This window comes from Acanthisitta chloris, unplaced genomic scaffold (assembly GCF_000695815.1).
Source record: "Acanthisitta chloris isolate BGI_N310 unplaced genomic scaffold, ASM69581v1 scaffold5507, whole genome shotgun sequence".
Taxonomy (NCBI): Eukaryota; Metazoa; Chordata; class Aves; order Passeriformes; family Acanthisittidae; genus Acanthisitta; species Acanthisitta chloris.
This window is the reverse complement of record NW_008680800.1, coordinates 2,696-21,799: the sequence shown is the minus strand read 5'-3', so window position 1 is coordinate 21,799 and position 19,104 is coordinate 2,696. Positions and strand designations below refer to the sequence as shown.

At 39.3% G+C, this 19,104-nt stretch overlaps 2 protein-coding genes across 2 annotated transcripts; one reads left to right on the top strand and one right to left on the bottom strand.

Moving 5' to 3' along the window:
* Positions 1-337: 337 nt before the first annotated feature.
* LOC103805195 (ubiquitin-conjugating enzyme E2 N) lies at positions 338-2,358 on the top strand (the record flags this gene model as incomplete). The annotated part of the gene is made up of 3 exons (XM_009077829.1): positions 338-584; positions 770-910; positions 1,673-2,358. Coding segments are annotated over 3 exons (429 nt in total), but the record flags the coding sequence as incomplete, so codon positions are not given.
* A 9,373-nt stretch (positions 2,359-11,731) lies between these two features.
* On the bottom strand, positions 11,732-15,897 carry NUDT4 (nudix (nucleoside diphosphate linked moiety X)-type motif 4; the record flags this gene model as incomplete). The annotated part of the gene is made up of 3 exons (XM_009077828.1): positions 11,732-12,203; positions 13,513-13,597; positions 15,853-15,897. Coding segments are annotated over 3 exons (333 nt in total), but the record flags the coding sequence as incomplete, so codon positions are not given.
* Positions 15,898-19,104: the final 3,207 nt, after the last annotated feature.

The following is a 19,104-nucleotide window of genomic DNA, read 5'->3' as shown; positions in this document are numbered from 1 at the left end:
TGGCTTTTCACTTATGGGAGTTTGTATTTAAGCTAGAATGGGAAATGGTCTAGATTGTTTTCACTGTGGTATTCTATAATCTGCTTTTAAGTATATTGAAATAAGTATAGCAGCTTGGCAGTAGCAAATCAAAAGCTTTTGAGGACAGCTTAATTGTTATCTGTGAAGCTGTACACACAGCAGGTGAGGAACCTGAAAGGAGATGTATTTGGTATTTGTCTTACAGTGTTTCTCTGAATGTAGGCAAAATGAATGCTTGTGGATTTGAAAATGATTTGTCCAGGTTGTGTTTATTTCAAGTGGGTTGTGTTAGTTACATTGCCTCTTCTTCTTCTAGGAAACCCAGCGCTTGCTGGCGGAGCCAGTCCCTGGGATAAAAGCAGAGCCAGATGAAAGCAACGCACGCTATTTTCACGTGGTCATTGCAGGTCCACAGGATTCCCCCTTTGAGGGTGGGACATTTAAACTTGAACTATTCCTTCCAGAAGAGTATCCAATGGCAGCTCCTAAAGTACGTTTCATGACCAAAATTTACCATCCTAATGTAGACAAGCTGGGAAGAATATGTTTAGATATTTTGAAAGGTAGGTGCTACTGTGTTTTCTTCATTTTTTATCTTGTTAAGTACAGAAATTTGTAAATTGACCCTAAAAAGAGTTTTCATACATTTAAAGAATATCTTACTCTTTAATCTGGAAGAGGAAAACTTGCTGTTTCTGTTAGACTGTGGTGAATATGTGCTTCATAGTGCTTACAAATGTCTCTTCAGATAAATGGTCCCCAGCTTTGCAGATTCGTACAGTTCTGCTATCAATCCAGGCTTTGTTAAGCGCTCCCAATCCAGATGATCCACTAGCAAATGATGTAGCTGAGCAATGGAAGACCAATGAAGCCCAAGCCATAGAAACAGGTGATGTATCTTGTACTTTTTTTTCTATTTTTAGGAATTGCTGATTACTCACTGTTTGAGGCGTGTAAATCCTAACATCTTGTTTTATGTCTGCAACTTGCAGAAACAATTATTGCATATACAGCATAGTCCAGGTACCCTGAGTGTGCCTGCAGTGATCTGATTTCAAATCTGCAAGACTTGGTAGAGGAAAACGCCAGTTTTGCCCCGACCCTGGCAGTGTTCAGAGCCAGGCTGGGTAAAGCCTTGAGCAGTCTGGTGTAGTGGGAGGTGTCCCTGTCCATGGTGGGTGGGTTGGGACTAGATGACCTCTGAGGGCCATTCCAACCCCTTAACATACTATGAAAAGCTCTCTTGGTCTGTTTTGAGTTCTCATGGTCCTGTTTTGCTAGCCTGTCTCCTTTGGACTGTGGTAAAATGAAAGAGCACATCACTGCTTTTCCTCTAAAGTTAAGGAACAGCTTATCAGGTTCCAAAAGGTCCATCTGTCTTGTACATGCTTCTGTTGCAGGCTGTAGTGGATTGAAAGAGGTACTATGTTATGCCTCTTTTCTTTTGGATCCACTTCAGTCAGTCAGGCTGCTTCTATAGTATACAACAGTTGACAGCTACTGGAATTCAAAATTGCTTTAAGAATCTCAGAACTGATACATTTTGTGTGCTTGAAGCAGTGGTATAAAAGTGGTGTACAAGTATTTGACATTACTTTTGTCAAGCCTGAAAAATACATCTTTTCCTAAATGTGTTTCTTTTTCTTTACAGCCAGAGCATGGACTAGGCTATATGCCATGAATAATATTTAAATGCGCTTTGAACATCAAGTGTGCATCACTTCTCCTGTTCTGCCAAGACCTCTTCCTTTTTTTGTTTGCATTTAATGGACACAGTCTTAGAAACATTACAGAATAAAAGCCCAGACATCTTCAGTCCTTTGGTGATTAAATGCACATTAGCAAATCTGTGTCTTGTCCTAATTCACTATTGTACCGCATGAGCAGAGGCTAGAAGTATCATCTGGATTGTTGTGAAATTGTTTGAAAGCAGCAGCACATCTCTGCTTTTAATCATTTTTCCCCGTCATGGTTTAAGTATAAGCACTGTGAATGAAGGTAGGCAGGGTTAGCTGTGGGGCTTTTTGTTTTAATTTTGTGGGCTCCTCCTCCCTTTTTATGGTGATGCTAATTGCATTGGTAAAAGCAGCTAACCAGTTATACTTTAGAATATACCCTCTAGCCCAGTCTAACTTAGACGCTGTAGATGGACAAGCTTCATTGTTTGAACAAAAAATGGGAACATTAAACATCCATCACCTTCACTAATAATATTGTGATTCTGCTATCAAGTGTAGAAAAATCCCTCCAAGAAAAAGCTTGTGACCATTTTGTATGGCTTGTCTGGAAAATCTCCTGTAAATCTTATGTTTTAGTAAAATATTTTTTGTTATTCTACTTTGCCTTTGTACAGTTTATTTTGCTCTGTTTTCGTTTCTCTAATGTGACAATCATATTTTAAACAATTGAATCCAGAATTGACAATTTGTCTTCACCAGTCTGACAGATTAAACAGTAGAGAGGTGGAATTCACAAGGGTTTATTTTTAATTTTTTTTTTGCTTCTGTTTGCTGACTTTTTAAATTAGTTTGTGTTACATGGGTGGTCTTACCTGGCCAGTTCGCTATGAAATTGCATTTGGAGTGACTTTTAGACACAAGTCTCTAATGTAACAATTGTAACCATAATTTTAGTAATGCATTGATACGTGTTTGCATGGAAATAACCAGAATGAAGGAGGAGGTTGAGAGCAAACAACAGCACTAATTATGAATGTCTGCATAACTTCTCTTTGGTGATTGTCATCAGATGTTAGGCAGCAGAGTTTTCTGATTTCTTCAATTCCTGCCCTCTATTAACATGAGATACCAGTGTGTAGAGCCACTGTTACAGCCAGCTCATGTATTGACTGATGTCTGCTTAACCACTTGCAGCTAGCACCTCATACCACTGGTTTTCTCTACAAGCCTTATTAAGCTACTTGCTTGAGCAACTGGTCTGCTTAAATAGCAACAAAGCTTCTTTACTGGAGGGAAGGAAAGTGATGAAAAATCTCCTTCTTATCCTTGTTTTTTGTGTCTGTCTGGGAGTCCAGCATCTTTTCTGGGAACCCATCTAGTTGCTTCCCTTCATTTTATATCTCTGTTCTCTTCCTCCCCCCAAGCCCTTTCCCTCACCAAAAAAAAAAAAAAAAAAAAAGCTGGTGAGGCCAACTTGAAGTGTGTAAATGGCAGCTTTTAGTGGTTGCAGTAGGGAGTGTTTTGTCATGCAATTCAAGGGTATGGTTATGTAGTCTATTGGTATTCTCCATCTCTCACATCATCTTACTCTAGTGTGTCATCTGAAATTTCTATAGAATGTGGTGTATTTATTGTGCTCTTATGTAAGATGAAGAATATCTATTAAAACTACATTTTCCAACAGACAGTGCTTTCAGTGGTTAGTAACCTGTATTGTCCCTCAAAGGTCTCTGTTAACATGGTTGAAGCTTGGGTCAGAATTCAACTTTTCCACCAAACTGAGTTACAAAAAAAGTGTTTTAAAAGTAGTTTCCGTGTTGAATGTAAGCCAAAGTTGCATTCAGGGCTCGTAACAAGTTGTTTTGTTGTTCAGAGTGTGTAAGCGTTGTTAACCCTGCCTTCTCCTTACAAGAGTGTGTGTTTGGGTGCAGCTGGTCTAAGTCCTGTATCAGCTGTTGGCACGGACAGCGTTTGTGGCAGGCAGCTGAGGCTGAGTGAGCTGTGCTGTGGACCCTGGATTCACTTCACCTACCTCTTAAAACTTTTACCTTACACTACATATGCAGCTTTCCTCAGCTCTGTCTCTAGTCCAAGGGCAAGTGGCACCTGTAGAGGACAGTTGGATCCACCTAAGCATCCTGCTTGATAGTGACTTTCCTTTACTTTGGGAGAGAAACAGAAGCTGAGCTGGCACTTAAAATTTTAAATTCATAGGTGGGATGAATCCAGAGCCAGGTGATATATATTAAATAGTGTGTGTTTTACTTTTAAACCTGACTGAAGAGCCCTGTATAAAGCCAAGCTGGGAGTTTCATTTCAGCTTATGCTGAGGCATATGTGAGACTTCTAGGCTGGATTCCTTGAAGCCAGTTAGATAGAACCTTTTCCTCAGTTAAGCAGGCGCATATTCCCAGCTGTTGCCTGGAACTTGGTTACTTCTGTTACACCTACCACTGCAGCTGGTTAGCAAATGCAGTTATCTTTTAGGGGAGTGTTAGTTTTGTCTCCGTTTTTAATAGGTGTCTATTGGATAAATTTGCAACAACTGTAAAATGGGTTTCCTCTACCATTACTGGTGCTATGTGTCAAACATCCTAAAATCCTGAGCAAGAGTGGTGACATTGCATTTTATATATTGGTGTCTGGGTAATAACTGCGTAGCTGTTGAGCCTGGGTTATCACATGGGGCTCTACAACCACACAGGCAAAATACTTTAGCAGTAGTTTCCTGTAGATCAAGAGGATGGTTTGAAAGGCTCTTGGTTTTGCATAAACATTCAGTGGTGGTCTCAACATGTAGCCATATTCTGTCATGGGTGTGAAGTGTATGATCACTGGGAACTGATGGAACAGGGTTTTTGTATCTTAGCTGACTTTTGTCTAAAACAAGTGAAACATTGCTTCTATAGCTTTCAAGAAAGTGTATTTCTAACACATTGAGACTATTGTGAGACATTAATGGACTAGTAACATCAAAAATTGTGACGTCTCTATATACATTCCTTCTTGGGTTCGGTTCTTTTGAGGGTTAAAGTAAAATGTTTGGTAGGTTTTGTCAATAACATGTCTTGACTGTAATGTAATATGACACTGAAATAAAAGGAAGAGTGATTATTCATTACTTAGACACTGAGCTTCATTTAACTGTATGGGCTGCCACCAGTGTGCAACAGTTTCCTAACAGTTCTTAACATCTGATAAAATAAGGAAGATAACCATTGATAACTTCTCTCATAACTCACTTTCCAATTGCTGTGGCTTCCCTTGCCCTCCCTTGCAGCACCTTTGTCCTAAAGCCATCAGAGAATTCTGCTCTGGTACCTGCTTCAGAGGATGTTCTTTTGTTGTGGGGTTTTTGTTTTCTTTTTTTTTTTTTTTTTTGCTTGCCTCTGTTTAAATCTGTCTGGTTTAGTGCAAGACTTTCCTACTTACATGCACAGTTTGGACAATTTCTAGTGCAATCAAATTGATACTGAGCTTTGCTAAACTGTTACATTGTGAGCATGGCACAAGGGTAATAATTACATGCCTGTTGTGATGGGTTTTGTGCAGTTTATTGCAGCCTTTCCTGTGGAAGCACACAGGAAGATTTTAAAGCAAGTATCTAACTGTTATGTTGCATTGAAGTACATTAGAAAAGTGGCATCAAGCAGTGTGATGCCTTGTCTGCTGTGTTTGCATTTGTAAACTCCCCTCAACACTTACCTAAGGGGGTTAGGTGTGAGCAAGTAGTGTTTGTCTGCAGGGCAGAAAATGAGGGGTAAAAACTGCTTGATTGGAAGCAGGGGGTGGTGGTGGAATTGGTCAGCTTGAGCACTGCCCTCTGGTAGGAAAGGGAACTGTACCCGAAATGACTCATCTGGGTAGCTCAGTTAGTTGCTAAGGAGTTGTCACTGTTGATCAGCTCATCACTGAGAGATGATTCTTGAGTACTGGGAGGTACAGTACCTGTGGTTTCTGTCTATGACACTTCATGAACCTTCCCAGATACAGAGATTGATGTGTGTGGCAGGTAGCAAGAGCATTTTTATTTATTTAAGAGGGAAAATACAAGTTATTTCACGTAAGAAACCCATCTCTGACTCAAGTACTTGTTGCAAGGTTGTTTCAGATACACTGGTGTAGGTTGGGGCTCTTGTCTTCAGAGCTGCAGTGAAGGAGTATTATTGTTTTAGGCCTTATCTGCACCTTCCTACCCAAGCTGCCTACCAAATTGTCATGACCCACTGTAGGGGTTGTGATGGTCCTAAGAAATTCCTGTCAGGCTGAACAAAGATACTAGACGTGTCAGGGAGCTCTTGTGCTTTATTTACAGTCACCATAACTCTGGCAACCAGCCCACTGGCTAGACTCAAAAACTGTTGGCTAACAAGCCCTTACATTTGTACAGTACAATCCACAAGAGTGGTGGCTAACAAGCCCTTGGTTTTTTATGGTACACTTCAGTAAGTTCTCAGCTCCCACAATAAACCACTCAAAGGTGGTGGCTCACAAGCCAGAACACCCTTCCACGAGCTCCCCACTCCCACAACAAACTTCAGTATGGAGTATGGAGTAGAATATGATAGTTGTGCTTTGCCCAGGCAAATAAACAGGCCCAGAATTACAGGCAGAAAAGGGAGAGAAAACAGTATCACCAGTCCTTAGATGCCACTTTGGTCCTGCCATGTGGATGGTCCAGAGCTGGGGCAAACAATGAGAAAAAAAAAAAGAGAGCGAGGGGGCATGATTAGCTCTCTTTTATAGTTAACCTGGTGCAGCCTCTTATGTAAGTAGATTTTTTGAGCTGTTCTGTTCATGGGTGCACAGAGCCCTTTGAGCCCTCCTTCCAACTGAGTGAGGGACTGAGTCTCCAGGTGAAGCAGGAAGTTGGCTTGGAACAGCTCTGCTCCACCTCCACAGCACCGTCTGCTCTGATCGTGTCCTTCCTGTTACAACAGTCAGGATGTTTGAGACAGAACATGCTCATGTCTGGTCCTCCACTCAAGGCTTGCCAGGTCAGTGATAAAGCTGAAAGATTTCATGTGTGGAGTTCAGCTGTTGCTTGCTGTAGCAGGTGTGCTTGTCTCAGCCTGAATACCTGCTGTGCCTTCAGCAGCACTGCTGCTGTAGTTTTCCCATCAGCTCCTCATTCTTTCACGTAACACTGAAGGCTCAGGGTGGGTAGGGGTAAATTTGTGGAAGGGTGTCTGTGGTGTCATGCTCAGTTATTAAAGGCAGACTCAGAGTACTAAGATAGTAAGGTAATTCTAATAGGTTTTTTTCCTTCAGTTGCTGTGGCTGTTTTGCCTGCCTTGTTCAAAGAGGTTGTGTTAGTGGCATACCCAGAAAGCAGGAAAGAAGGAAGTGTTCAGGAGAATTAAGCAGTTGAATGACAGCAAAAAGTTCCTTAGGACAAGAGCCTTGTTACAGACTTTGGATGTAATGGGCACCAGGCCACAGGTAAGCAAAAAGCAGGGTAAGTGCACAAGGTGAAGGTCTTTGGCCAGTATCTTGCATTGCTGAATATGCTTTCTCATACTGTCCATCCATCAGAATTGGTGGGAGCACATGAGGGAAAGCTGTTGGTAACCAGTGCTACCACTGAGAGCTGCTGGAAGTAGTGTGGGCCATCAGGCAAGCAGCAGCTGAGCACACAGCAGGCTCATTCAGTGGTCCCTAGCCTTCCTAAAATAGCTCTTTGAACAGCACTTCCTGCTTATTTAGGCACAGAAAATTGCCTGAGAGCGTTGTTTGGGGTGGTGCATAGCCCATAGCAATCAGATTGTCACAAACAAGGATATGCCTGTGATTGCTGAGTTTGCAGGTTAAGAGGTGATTAAACTCCTTGTGTGGAGCATTGTCCTCCTAATGTGGATGTGGTGCTGGTTTCATCACTTAAGCTAATCAGGTAAATGCCACAGCAACATCCAGGCCAGAACAGTGTTGAAAGTAAGAGGGTAAGTTTAAAAAAATTTCCAAGCATGTCCAGCTTAAAGCTTGAAGATCCTTATTGTCTTTTCAAGTCTTGGAAAAGTCAGTCTTTCTGCCTTTCCCTCTGTGTTGTGCTTTGTCACACTTATATGTCTTTTTGTTTTCAACTTCCCAGGATGCACAGGAGATATGCTGATAGGAGCCAAACACAGCTACTGTAAAATTCTCTTATATTTGGAGAAAGATGTGTGGTGATGGGAATGATGTGTCTGCTTGTCAGAAGTCATTCCAAGAGGGGGAGCAGAGTAGCTGCTTGCTGTCATAGCTTTTTCAAAAAGCAAGGTAAGAGGAGGTAGGTCTGCAGCAGCAGGCTGAGCTCTGGCAGCACTCTCCCAGCTGGGATGGGCATCAGACACGTGTTAAAAGGGAGTGTCATGTCAAATTCAAGGAAAAGAAATTATTCCTTGGAACAACACAAAGAAACTATGCCTGGCTTGGGAAGATCCTGAGTCACACATGGTGGTAGACAAGGAGTGAGGGCACTTCAGGCAAATACTGTCCTGTAACTACACTGGTGAAAACAAGGTCCTGGGCTAGATGGACCTGAATTGATCTGATGCAGCTGCTCTTAGTGTTATTGTACAGATACTTAATACATGTTTATGCTGCAACTGACATGCATGAAGATAGCAAAAAGCGTTAGTTAGAAATCTCACTGTTGGGGGCAGCAGCTCTATGGTGGAGCTGTACCATGAGCTAGGGCAGCTGTGCTGGGGATGCCCTGCAGAGGGCTCTGCCCCTGGGCTGGGTAAAGCTTGAGGGTAAGGATGAGGCAAGAAGTAAGAAACATTAGCTGAAACTTAAGGATAGCTTAGATGGGATTGAAGACTTTTGCACAAACAGTTCTGTTACAGTTATTTGCAATGGAATGACTACATCATCCACAGGACTAATTTAGATTTTATTCTGGTATTTCTCAAATATAAAAAGTCAAAATTCTTACATCAATCTTTAAAGAAAATCCATGCAACAGGTCAAAATGTTTACAACTTAATTTCTCCCCCCTCCCCCCCCTCAGTTTTCACTTCACAAACCATGTTGTTGGTAAGTAAACCAAATGTCTGCCCCTCGGGTTTTTTTTCACAGCACATTGTTAACAGAACAATGCTAGGCTAAGTCAGGGGTGCAGTAAGCACCAAAATAAGTTTTCACTTGAACAGCCTCTCTGCAATACCTCAGTATTTCTTGTGCTGTTTAAAAGCACATCCATTTCACTTAATTCCAGCTCCATGTGATTTTAGACTTTAAGGCTCTTTTTCTTTGATACCACTGTGATCTAACTCATGAGAATCTTAAAACCTAACAGCCAGGAAAAGCAGCAGTACAAACTAGACACTCTTTGAAAATTGCAGATGACAACCTGTCTCTTCCCTTTCTCCTCTGGAGAACCAAATCTGGATACATTGTACATAAATTTACAGCATAAGAAAAGTCCCAAATCTGCTCTGTATGAAATAGATTTGGCCCATCTAAGACAAGATTCTTGTAAAAACCAAAATGCTTCTACAGTTAAATTGACAGGTAGTAGAAAAAAACTGTAGCCTTCCTATTCCCATTTTTACACAGCCCCTTTCTGTTGGAGTTTAGTGTCACATTTCATTAGTACTGAAGCCATTCCACTGGCCCTTTACTGCAGTTGTTTCCTGTAGCATAACTGAAGTGTTTGCAGTTTACCTTTGCAATTCACAAAACATTTACCTTTGAAAGGGAGTAGATGTCAAAGTAAGCAACAGAGCTTGGTTCTGAAGGTTGCATAGAGACTCAAGAGATTTGTACAACAAATGCTGTTAAAAAAAAATTAAGTCTGTCTGGCACTACTGAACAGCTCAAATGTGTGTGACCAAAAAGTAACCAAAATATTTATAGGCAATCAACTCTGAGTTTGTTAGCAACGGCAATACTGTACATTATACACTATTATCAAATACATAACTCAAGAGTTACAAAAGAAGATCATGCATTACCACTAAATCTCATACAAGCTTGGATTGGTTTCATTCCAAGAATCTGAAATGGAGACAGAGCATTTTTTTGAGTAAGAACTCAAACTCTAGATTCTTGTTTCAGCTTTCACAGATTCGATATAATCTTGTTACAAGAAAACCTGTACAAGTTTGCTCAATTTAAAGTGTTAAAATGACTACTGAACAAAAAAGTGAGCATTAAAGTGATCAAAAAAGGGAGCTAAATTCACTCTTTTAAAGGCAGCTTCAGAGCCAGAGCTATCCTTCCACACCACAGGTATGGTTTTAACAAAGATTAGACATTCAACATGCTCAACTCCACCTTCTCCTGTTTCACCTGGCAAAACAGTGCATTTGACAGAGCATTCAGTTCCAAGCAGTGAGCTGAGCAGATGGTGTCCCAATCCAGGTTAGGTTCAGTGTAGAGTAGGCATACTGCAACACCAACACTCCTCCCTGGCCCTCCACCTGATGGCTGAAAGGATGGATAAGCTGTTGGCAATACTTCCACCTTTAGGTGCATCTCAACAGTTGTGTGTTCCTTCCAGCTCTGAAAGTGACCTGGGCTAGGAGCTAAGCAGAATGGAAAGCAGCATCCTACCCACCATTTCAGAAGTCTTCAGCTTTGTGGCTCATGCCTCTTGTCAGTAGTATTTATGCCTCTTCAAAAAGAGCAGCATTAAGAGATCAGATCCTCTGTCTCCCTAGTTTTACTGCATTTACATATGGCACAAGGTTGGTTTACTAAGGAGTAACTTGTGGCAACAACATTTTTTTCCTAAAAAAGTGTAACAGCACAAAAAAATTCATAGCAGCATTTTACACAATTTGTGTTAAAAAAGTAGAAGTTAACCATTTGTGTATTGAGTAACAAAAGGTTTAAATTATATTTATTTTCCATTTTACACTCACTATTTACTAGGTGGACTATTTACAAAGGTTCAAATGTTGTATAAGAGAATGAGCTTTACCCAGAATAAACTTCACATGTGAGGTACTGGTCTACCTCAACCTCTGTTTTGGCTGGCTATAGAGGAGGTACAGTTGGGTTTAGATCCTAGAAAAGCTTCAGAAGTAGGATGTTCATGTGAATTAGATTGTGTTCTTGTAGAAGAAACCATGCACACACACATACAGAGAGAGAGTAATCCTACGGTAAAAACATTAAGACCAACAGTGGATGCAGTTTTCATCTTTTTGGCTGAAAAAGAGGAGATAATTAAGAACAGGGAAGTTGACAGCTGTGCCTCATTTTTCCAACTATATTTTTATCAAGAGGCCAGCTTTGAGTGGAAGCTAAAGTAATTGACATTAAACAGAATTGAAGGATTTAAGAATCAACTTAAAACTGGGGCTTTCAGCACACCTTCTGAATAAGACAAAGTAGTATTATTTCTCTACTAGTATAGTAAGTATCAACACACCTGTCCCAAACCCCAGAGGTAGCACTACTAGCTCCTGCAGGGCAAGACACCTCAACACATACTTGCTAATGGACACCTCTGTAACATAAGGGTGCCCCGGCTAAGTCTTGCTTTCCTCCAAATATTTTTAAATTACAACAGACTGCAGGAGCACTACGTGAGATGCTTCTAATTGAAGATTAGGTGGTTTTGGAACCTGCAGTGTAACAAAACATGTATCAATGTTACAAGGAAAAAATTGGGTGGAAGAGGAATCTACAATGCTTTTCACACAAGTCTTCTGACAGTTCATCAGCTGACCAAGTGAATAGTTTTGGTAGCTGCAAGACAAAGTTATTGTTCTTGCTCAAGTTATACATTACATGAAGATTGCATAGGACAAGGCAACCTTTTGGATAACTGAGGCAAGCAGTGCTTAGTGTTGGTATCCTTTGCTCTTGACAAGCTGAATATGGTTTAGTGCTTTATTGTAGTCACCCTGATGCATCTCTGCCTTCAACACATCCATGTACCCAAGTACTACCTGCTTAAGATCTTAGTGCTTCATCTGTGGATACCAAATAAGGGTTTAGCATAAGACTATTTGCTCAAGCTTTTTTCTAAGCAAGTGCTCTTGCAAAACTACTGACTAAAACTCACAAGTCTTAAATAAGCTGAACACCACTGAGATGCATATTTTATTTTAGCAGATACGGAAATTGATATACTCAAGTTTCTTTTTCTTAATGGCCTATTAAGGCATCTTAAAAAAATCCCTATATGGCTTTGGTTTGCTGAAATACTATTTTACATTGTTAGAAAGGAAAAACATGTTCAAATAAATCTGACATTATGACACATTCACATATTTCACTTAGAACTGACAGTTATACAGATGCCTACATGTGATCACATATGCCTCCCCTTGTGATGACACAAATAAAAAGGTAATCCAAATGTTTATCTCACAGTAGAGGGCAATCCAGAAGTCTGTGCAGAAGTGACATATAAGGAGTTATTATCTGGAAGAGGGGGAACCACAGAGTTTCCATTAGTGGGTGAACAGCTCAGTTTCAGTTTTTCCAAGTATTCTGCATGAACAGGCTTGTGACACTGAAGGACCTTGATTGCATCTTCTACTTTAAACCATTCTCTCTTCCTTCCTGAATGAGTATAATCCACAAAGGAGAAGAGTTACAAAATTTTAACAGCACCATTGGTTGCTATCTAGTAATTCACTCTCCGTTGTTTAGAAGTTTAAGTTGCCAGGCAAAAGACAGTGGGAAGACATGGAAAGAATAGACAAACAAGAGATTCACTCAAGCTTACTAAAATGCAATTCATAATAAAACCTTTCAGATAACTCCTGAAGCTCATACTGGACAGAAACTCATGTGACCATTTATATGCTCCAAAAGCCACATCAAGTCCTTACAGGAAAGGATGATATTTAAATGACTTAATACTGCCTTCCTACTCATATGATCATGCTACTCATACTACATACTGCATGGTCATGCCTAGCAAAAAAACAAACAATCTTTAGACTGAACATGCATGCATGAAGTTACAGAAGAATGGCTTGGTCTGACCTCAGAAGCAGTGTTCCATACTGAAAATCTCCATACATATCCATGTATGGAATTACTCAGTCTAGCTATAAGTTTTAAAAAATAATACACCTTATACTACAGAATCATAGAACCAACCAGGTTGGAAGAGACCTCAAAGATCGTGTCCAGCACTACCATGTTTACTAGACCATGGCACTAAGTGCCACATCCAGTCTCATCTTAAAAACCTCCAGGGATGGTGAATCCACCACCTCCCTGGGCAGCCCGTTCCAATGCCTGATAACTCTGTAAAAATCTCTTCCTAATATGATATATTTATATAAGTTTCAAGACTTAACCTTACTAAGATTGCCTTAAGACCATCTTTCTTTTACAAGTCAGTCCTTTAAAATTAAAGGTCTCTGAAAATACTTATAGACAAGGTCAAGGACTGTATTGTTAAAAGTGGGATTGATTCTATTTTTCATTTGGGTTTACAGGTGCATGACAGGTACTGTGCTTGAACATCTGTAAACTGTTTGTTTAAGATCAAGGACACTTTCAAAAACACCCTAGAGTATCAGACAGCAAATCACTGTACTTGTTAAGGAAAAAATAATTTGGCAGTATAGCGTTTGGCCTTTAAAAACCATTACAAGCTGTATTGCCAGCTAATAATGATCCCATTCTAATACTTAGACTAGTCTAATTAATATAACATAAGAGTAACACAATATTTTTGAAGCAGCCCTAGTTATGTGTGTGCTAAAGAGTGGAAGAACAGCATCACAATTTCCAGTAATTTCAGTTTATAGAACAGAATTAGGATTCCCTCAAATTATATGAATTGCATTAAAAAATGAAAGAAGTTGCTTCATACATTTTAAGTGTAGCATATGAGGATAGAGAATGAACTTGCCTATATTCACTGAATCCTCCCAGTCTTCCAGTATTTCTGTCACAGTAAGAACATAAACATATGTCCTATGCTTCCGATCCTGGTTCTGCTTGAATAGTAGAAGTTAAAATTATCAGCAATATAATTTACAGACTTACCACAACTATAAGATTAGAAATTACTTACCTCTGAAGGATACTTGCCAGCAAACCTGGCTTTTATTTTCACTAAACAAACATCTGTATTGACAAGACCCAAAATAAAGGGAAAACAAAAGTTTCACTTGAAACAACTATTCTGTTTTACTAGGCTCAAAACCCAACCAAACCAAAACTAATGCAAACAGCTTTGAAGATTGTGAAGTTGTGACCAAAGTATGTTCTTGGTAATCCAGTTAAATATTAGCAGTTGTCCACTAGCACTGCCCATTACTTATCTTTTATGTTATGTTGTAAGTTACCACAGTAGAGTGCATTTGCTAAAACTGTTTCCACAACTCATTTGCTAGATGAATGGTTATTTAAAAAAAAAACAAACCACCACAATACCTTTGCAAGATGGAACCACTGCATCACATGGCCAGGCCATCTACACGGTGCTGGCTACAAGTCTCACTCAGGGAGTGAGGGAAGGTAAATAGCCTGTGCTTGCAATCATGACAAATGCAAAAATCATTACCATCTGCTCACTCAACAGGTTTGCCACATTGGCAGCACTAACCACCTCTTTAGAAAGAACAAGGCAAGTTAAATACAGAGACTGACAGAGGTAGTGCCATTACTCCCTCCTGGCTCTGAAGCAGGCTAGAAGCAGTGTTGGAGGTGATTCCTGACTCAAACCATCCTCCCTCTTGGAAATGATCTGAGCTCCCAAAAAGTCCAGGACCATCTATGATTACAACTATATTAAGAACCAAGAGATGGTATGGCCTAGCTCCCCTTACAGACAGCTGTATCCTTGTGCCAGTAACCTTTTTGACTCAACTCTGTTTCACTACAAGCTTAATATAGTTTTAAACTGTTCTTCTTTACTAGGAAATAAAAATACTCCAAGAGTTCTTTGTCAGGATCAGAATGAAATGGAATAAATACATCCATAACATGTATCCTTTCTGGCTGTAGTTCTAGAACAGGAGGAGTCAGCAGCAGCATTAGTTTGACTCTTCTCTTGGTTCCATCCCCAGGTCACAAGGTGTGCCCCCCTCAGTGTTACTAGCAACTGTTTGTGGGCCCTGTTGTGAAACTGAAATAGGGCCTTAAATTAAGTTAGAAGCAACCAGTTAGAAAAGTGACTCTCAGAGATGTTTATATCTTCTGGTCTAGCTGGTGGTAGACGGCTTCAGAAGATGATACAACTGAATTACCAGTGAATCACCATCCTTTGCAGCCCATTTGAAGGCAACAACATGTTAGGTATTATCCTGGGGTTTTTTTCGGTCTGAGATGGAAAATGGAGAATATTTCTGTAGCCTAACCAACAGAATTAAAACACAGACAAGGTTTTAATGTGTAGGACCATCCAGTTGTACTCAAACCCAAAACATATCAGAAAAAGGGCCAGTGCTAACCACAAACAGGAGCTTCTCTAATTGTGTCATGGCCTCCATACTTCACACAATGAGCACACCTTTATCACCCAATCAACTACCCATACATGACTAAGTAATGTTTCACACAGGAAATCCTTGCCAGGAATACACTGCTCTGAAAGCTGGGTGAAGATTTGTACCTAACAAAGGGACTTCCACTCAGCATGCAGCACAACATAGTAACACTGGACATATCATCATCTGAAGGCTAACACTACAGTCTACTCCTGCCTAGAACCTGAGCAGCACTGTGCAACACTAACACTAAAAGACTTCTGTTATCCAAAGTCTTCGCCTTTGTTTAGTGAATCAAAGCCATAATGCGATGCTTCATATGCAGACCCATCAATTTAGGTGTGTGAAAGTTGACAAGTTACTTCAGCAAAATCTAACCAGAGCAGAGAAGTCAAAATAGCACCCTAAAAAGAGGCATGTGTGATGTTTCAGAATTCCTAAATCTGTCAGTGTTGGTTTTGTGTTTGTTTTTACTTCTAGATGTTAACCAAGTACTAATTTAATCTTTCCAGTAAAGGTCCAAGTACTTTGAACTCTTCCTATTCAATTCTTCACACATCATGTAACAACTAAAGTCAGTCACCTATTGCATGGCCAGTAGCACTGCAAAATTATAGGTAGGTAATGCTTAGGAAGTCAAGTCTGATGTTGTATTTTATCGATTACCACAAAAAAAACCCACACAAAAACAAACAAACAAAACCCCACCCCAAACAAAAAAAACCCTTTTTTTTTTAAAGGTAAAACAAACAGCTCACCTCAAATATCCCAAGTAGTCTGCCTAGCTTTCCCTTTACTCCAGCCTACAAAACAAACAGGAAAAAGTGTTAGCATGTGGTATTAATATAAAAAACCCTAATATATCAGTACAATCCTCCTACATTAGCATACTCCTGCTTGTTAGGGTTATTTAAGCAAGCGTTTTAACCTAAGTTTTAATTAGATAGTGCTGCATTGCTTCTGGAGTTTCTAGTTTTAGAGTACTTCAGAGTATTAGAGTACAAAACTTGTCCTAGTGGGTAGATCAATGAATACATAAATCTTTCAAGTTTTTGACCTAGACCAAAATACTGTATTATTTACCACATTTCTTGTGTACTGTATTTTATTAAAGAGACAAATGATATCCAGTACTAAAATAATCCAGGAAAGTAGACAGGACAGGAGATAACTTCAAGTAGTATAAAAATTAATCTAGAGAAGGAATCATTGAAACTACTTTATTTTACACAGAAACTTAAGTACAAGACTTCAAGATACAACAACAAATTAAACTATAAGTTATGCATGGATCTTGCAGCATAATGACTTCATGTATGATGGTTTTCATATGAAAGTGTAGCTTTTGGCATGTAATATTAAAACCAAATTTATATCCCCAATTTTCTAAAGAGCTTTGAACTCTTTCTAGCTACTAACATTACAAACAGCTTTAAATTCAGAGTTTTACTCCAACATTTTGGAACAACCCATGTGTATCAGCCTGTGCTTAGCAACTTTTACCAATCCAGTTAAGGTGCCCATTACTTTCTAGTAAAACTAAGGTTTGCTTCTCCAAAAGCAACAGATAATGCCTCTTCCAACAGACACAGCTTATGATCACCCATTTATTCTGAACAAAACTCAGATATAAAGGCATATGTTGTCTACTGGCAGACAAAGCCATATTTAGATTTTTTTTTATCTTCTTGTATAACTAACATTTAAAATAGAGCTTCTTAGGACTAAGATGACATTTTCTAGTCTTTAATCTTTGCTTCCAGCTTTAGCCAAAGAAAGTTATTGATGTCGTATGTCTTTATATAAAGAACCATATGGATCTTAATTACATTTTAATGAGTAACTCCGACAGAAAACTGGGCAGGCTTTAGCAATAAGTCTAATCAAAGCCTTACAAGTGGATGTTTTCTGTGTCTTTCTCTTTAAAGAAAGCAGATGGCTGGTGTTATTTATTAAGCCCTTTGGATGAAGAGGTCTGATTGCAGCCCATGCAAATCATCAAGCATTTGGCTAGAGCAAGAGCTAGACCAAAAGTTAATACAAGACTACATACAACATTCTGGTTGTCTGCTGTGTGAAAGATATCTGTTGGAGCTCATGAAGTGAAAATACACAACTGGACCTGCTGGATAAGTGGTTAGGCAGCATATTAATTAGGAAAGTGGCAGGCCCTTGTTTTGGTCTGAAAGAATAAGCTGTGCCACTGAAGACTGTTTGTGCTTTACACTGGGTAATCAAAAAGCACTTATTAGCCTAAGGAACATGCTGAAGAGAAGTTTTATTGATCAGTCCTAATTTCCTCAACATTATACTATCTTTTCAAAAAAGAGAAGCAGAACTTGAAAGTCTACTAACTTATGCTTCTGTCCCCAATTTTCCCCTTTCTTCTCATTCAGCACTATCTAGGAATTATTATATCCTTAAGATTCCTACTTTGTGGCAAAGCAAACAACTAAAAAAAAAAACCAATTTCCCATCATCCTATTCCATCAAAAGTAATATGAATCTGTGGGATTTGTCTTTTTTTAATACTTCAACTGTCCAAGTATGCACTTTTAGCTGCACAAGTTCTGCAATTTCTTCATTTCTTCCCTAAAGTTGCAACAAAGAACAAGATTAATATCCTTGAAGATATGGCTGAAGAGCATGACAGTGAGGCTAGTACAGAGCCTGTGAGTTTCTCAAACATTAAAAAAAGCTTTTTCAAGTACTAAGAAACTGCTTTAAAGGAGACTATGGTCCACCAAAGGGAGAAAAAAAAGAGGTGAATGACTCTTTACCCCAAACAATCACCTCCCTCTCCCACAACCCCAACCTCCCCTGAAACCAAAAAACCTTCAAGTCCTGCCCAAGGATTATCTATGTTATTATGATTTTTGAAGGCAGGTCTATGGCAATAGGACTGTTGAAGGATAAAGAAACTCATCATCAATAGATGGAGGAGGGTTTCTCTGAGCTAAGTGGGAGTCTGCCAGCTAATTAATGTGTAATATGTGGCAAAACCACGACAATCAGCTAAGTTTACTGATACTGCATAGCTTTCATAGAGAAGTTTTTTCAACTTATTAGTACTCCATAGTCACAAATGTGACTTTATCAATGTTACTCTAACTGGAATTTACTTAACAGCTTCTCCTTTCTCCCTCCAAGCAAATCAGCAGTTTAAACAAATACTCTTAGCTAAGTAATTCTGAATGAAACAATTAGAAGCACTCCGTTACATAAAAGTGCAAAAACACTCCAAAGCTTGTAATGAAGCTTTGATGCAACCAGATGTTGTTATATAAATGTGATTATTGTCACTGATGTCTAGTTACTCCTCTCAGCAAAGATACATGCCTCCAAGATGTAGCATCATTCCTGCAGACAGCAGTGTCTTTTGAAAAGCTCTACACCCAAAAGGATAAAAAGGTAGTAATTAAAAGTATATTTTTGTATCTGAAAGTAATATATGCATCTGAACAATCTTCATAATTTAAAAAGAACCCTCAATTTGACAGTGATCTTTTAAGTGCCTTTGCTAACAAAAATATTTCCTTCAGGTTCTTATTGTAATGTAGTCCCTTCAAAATGTGTCAAAACTAAGTAGTAGAGGACCAAGAAACACTTCAGCTTTTGCCCCAGAATGTCAGATGAAGTTCCCTCTTTCCCAGTTGTAAGCTTCTAATACAATAAACTGGTTAAGTTTCAGACTTTGGACCATTTTGTCTCTCAAAAATATATGTTTTCCTTTGGCCTTTATGTTCCCAATGGCTGTCAAAATATTGTTCAAATACACAGAATCCTATAGGCAGCAATGAGTGTGCTAGGCAGTCTAAACTTTGGGAGAAGGCATGAAAAAACCCAACATTTCTTCCACAGACAAGCTGTTCAATTAAGTGCTACACATCCCCAGAACAATTCCATAAAGGAAGTCTGAGTACTATGAGAGATCTCAAATCTGAATTTTATGCATGTATTTTAGCATTAGCCTAAATCCATCCACAAGAGGGAAAACTATCTGCTTCATC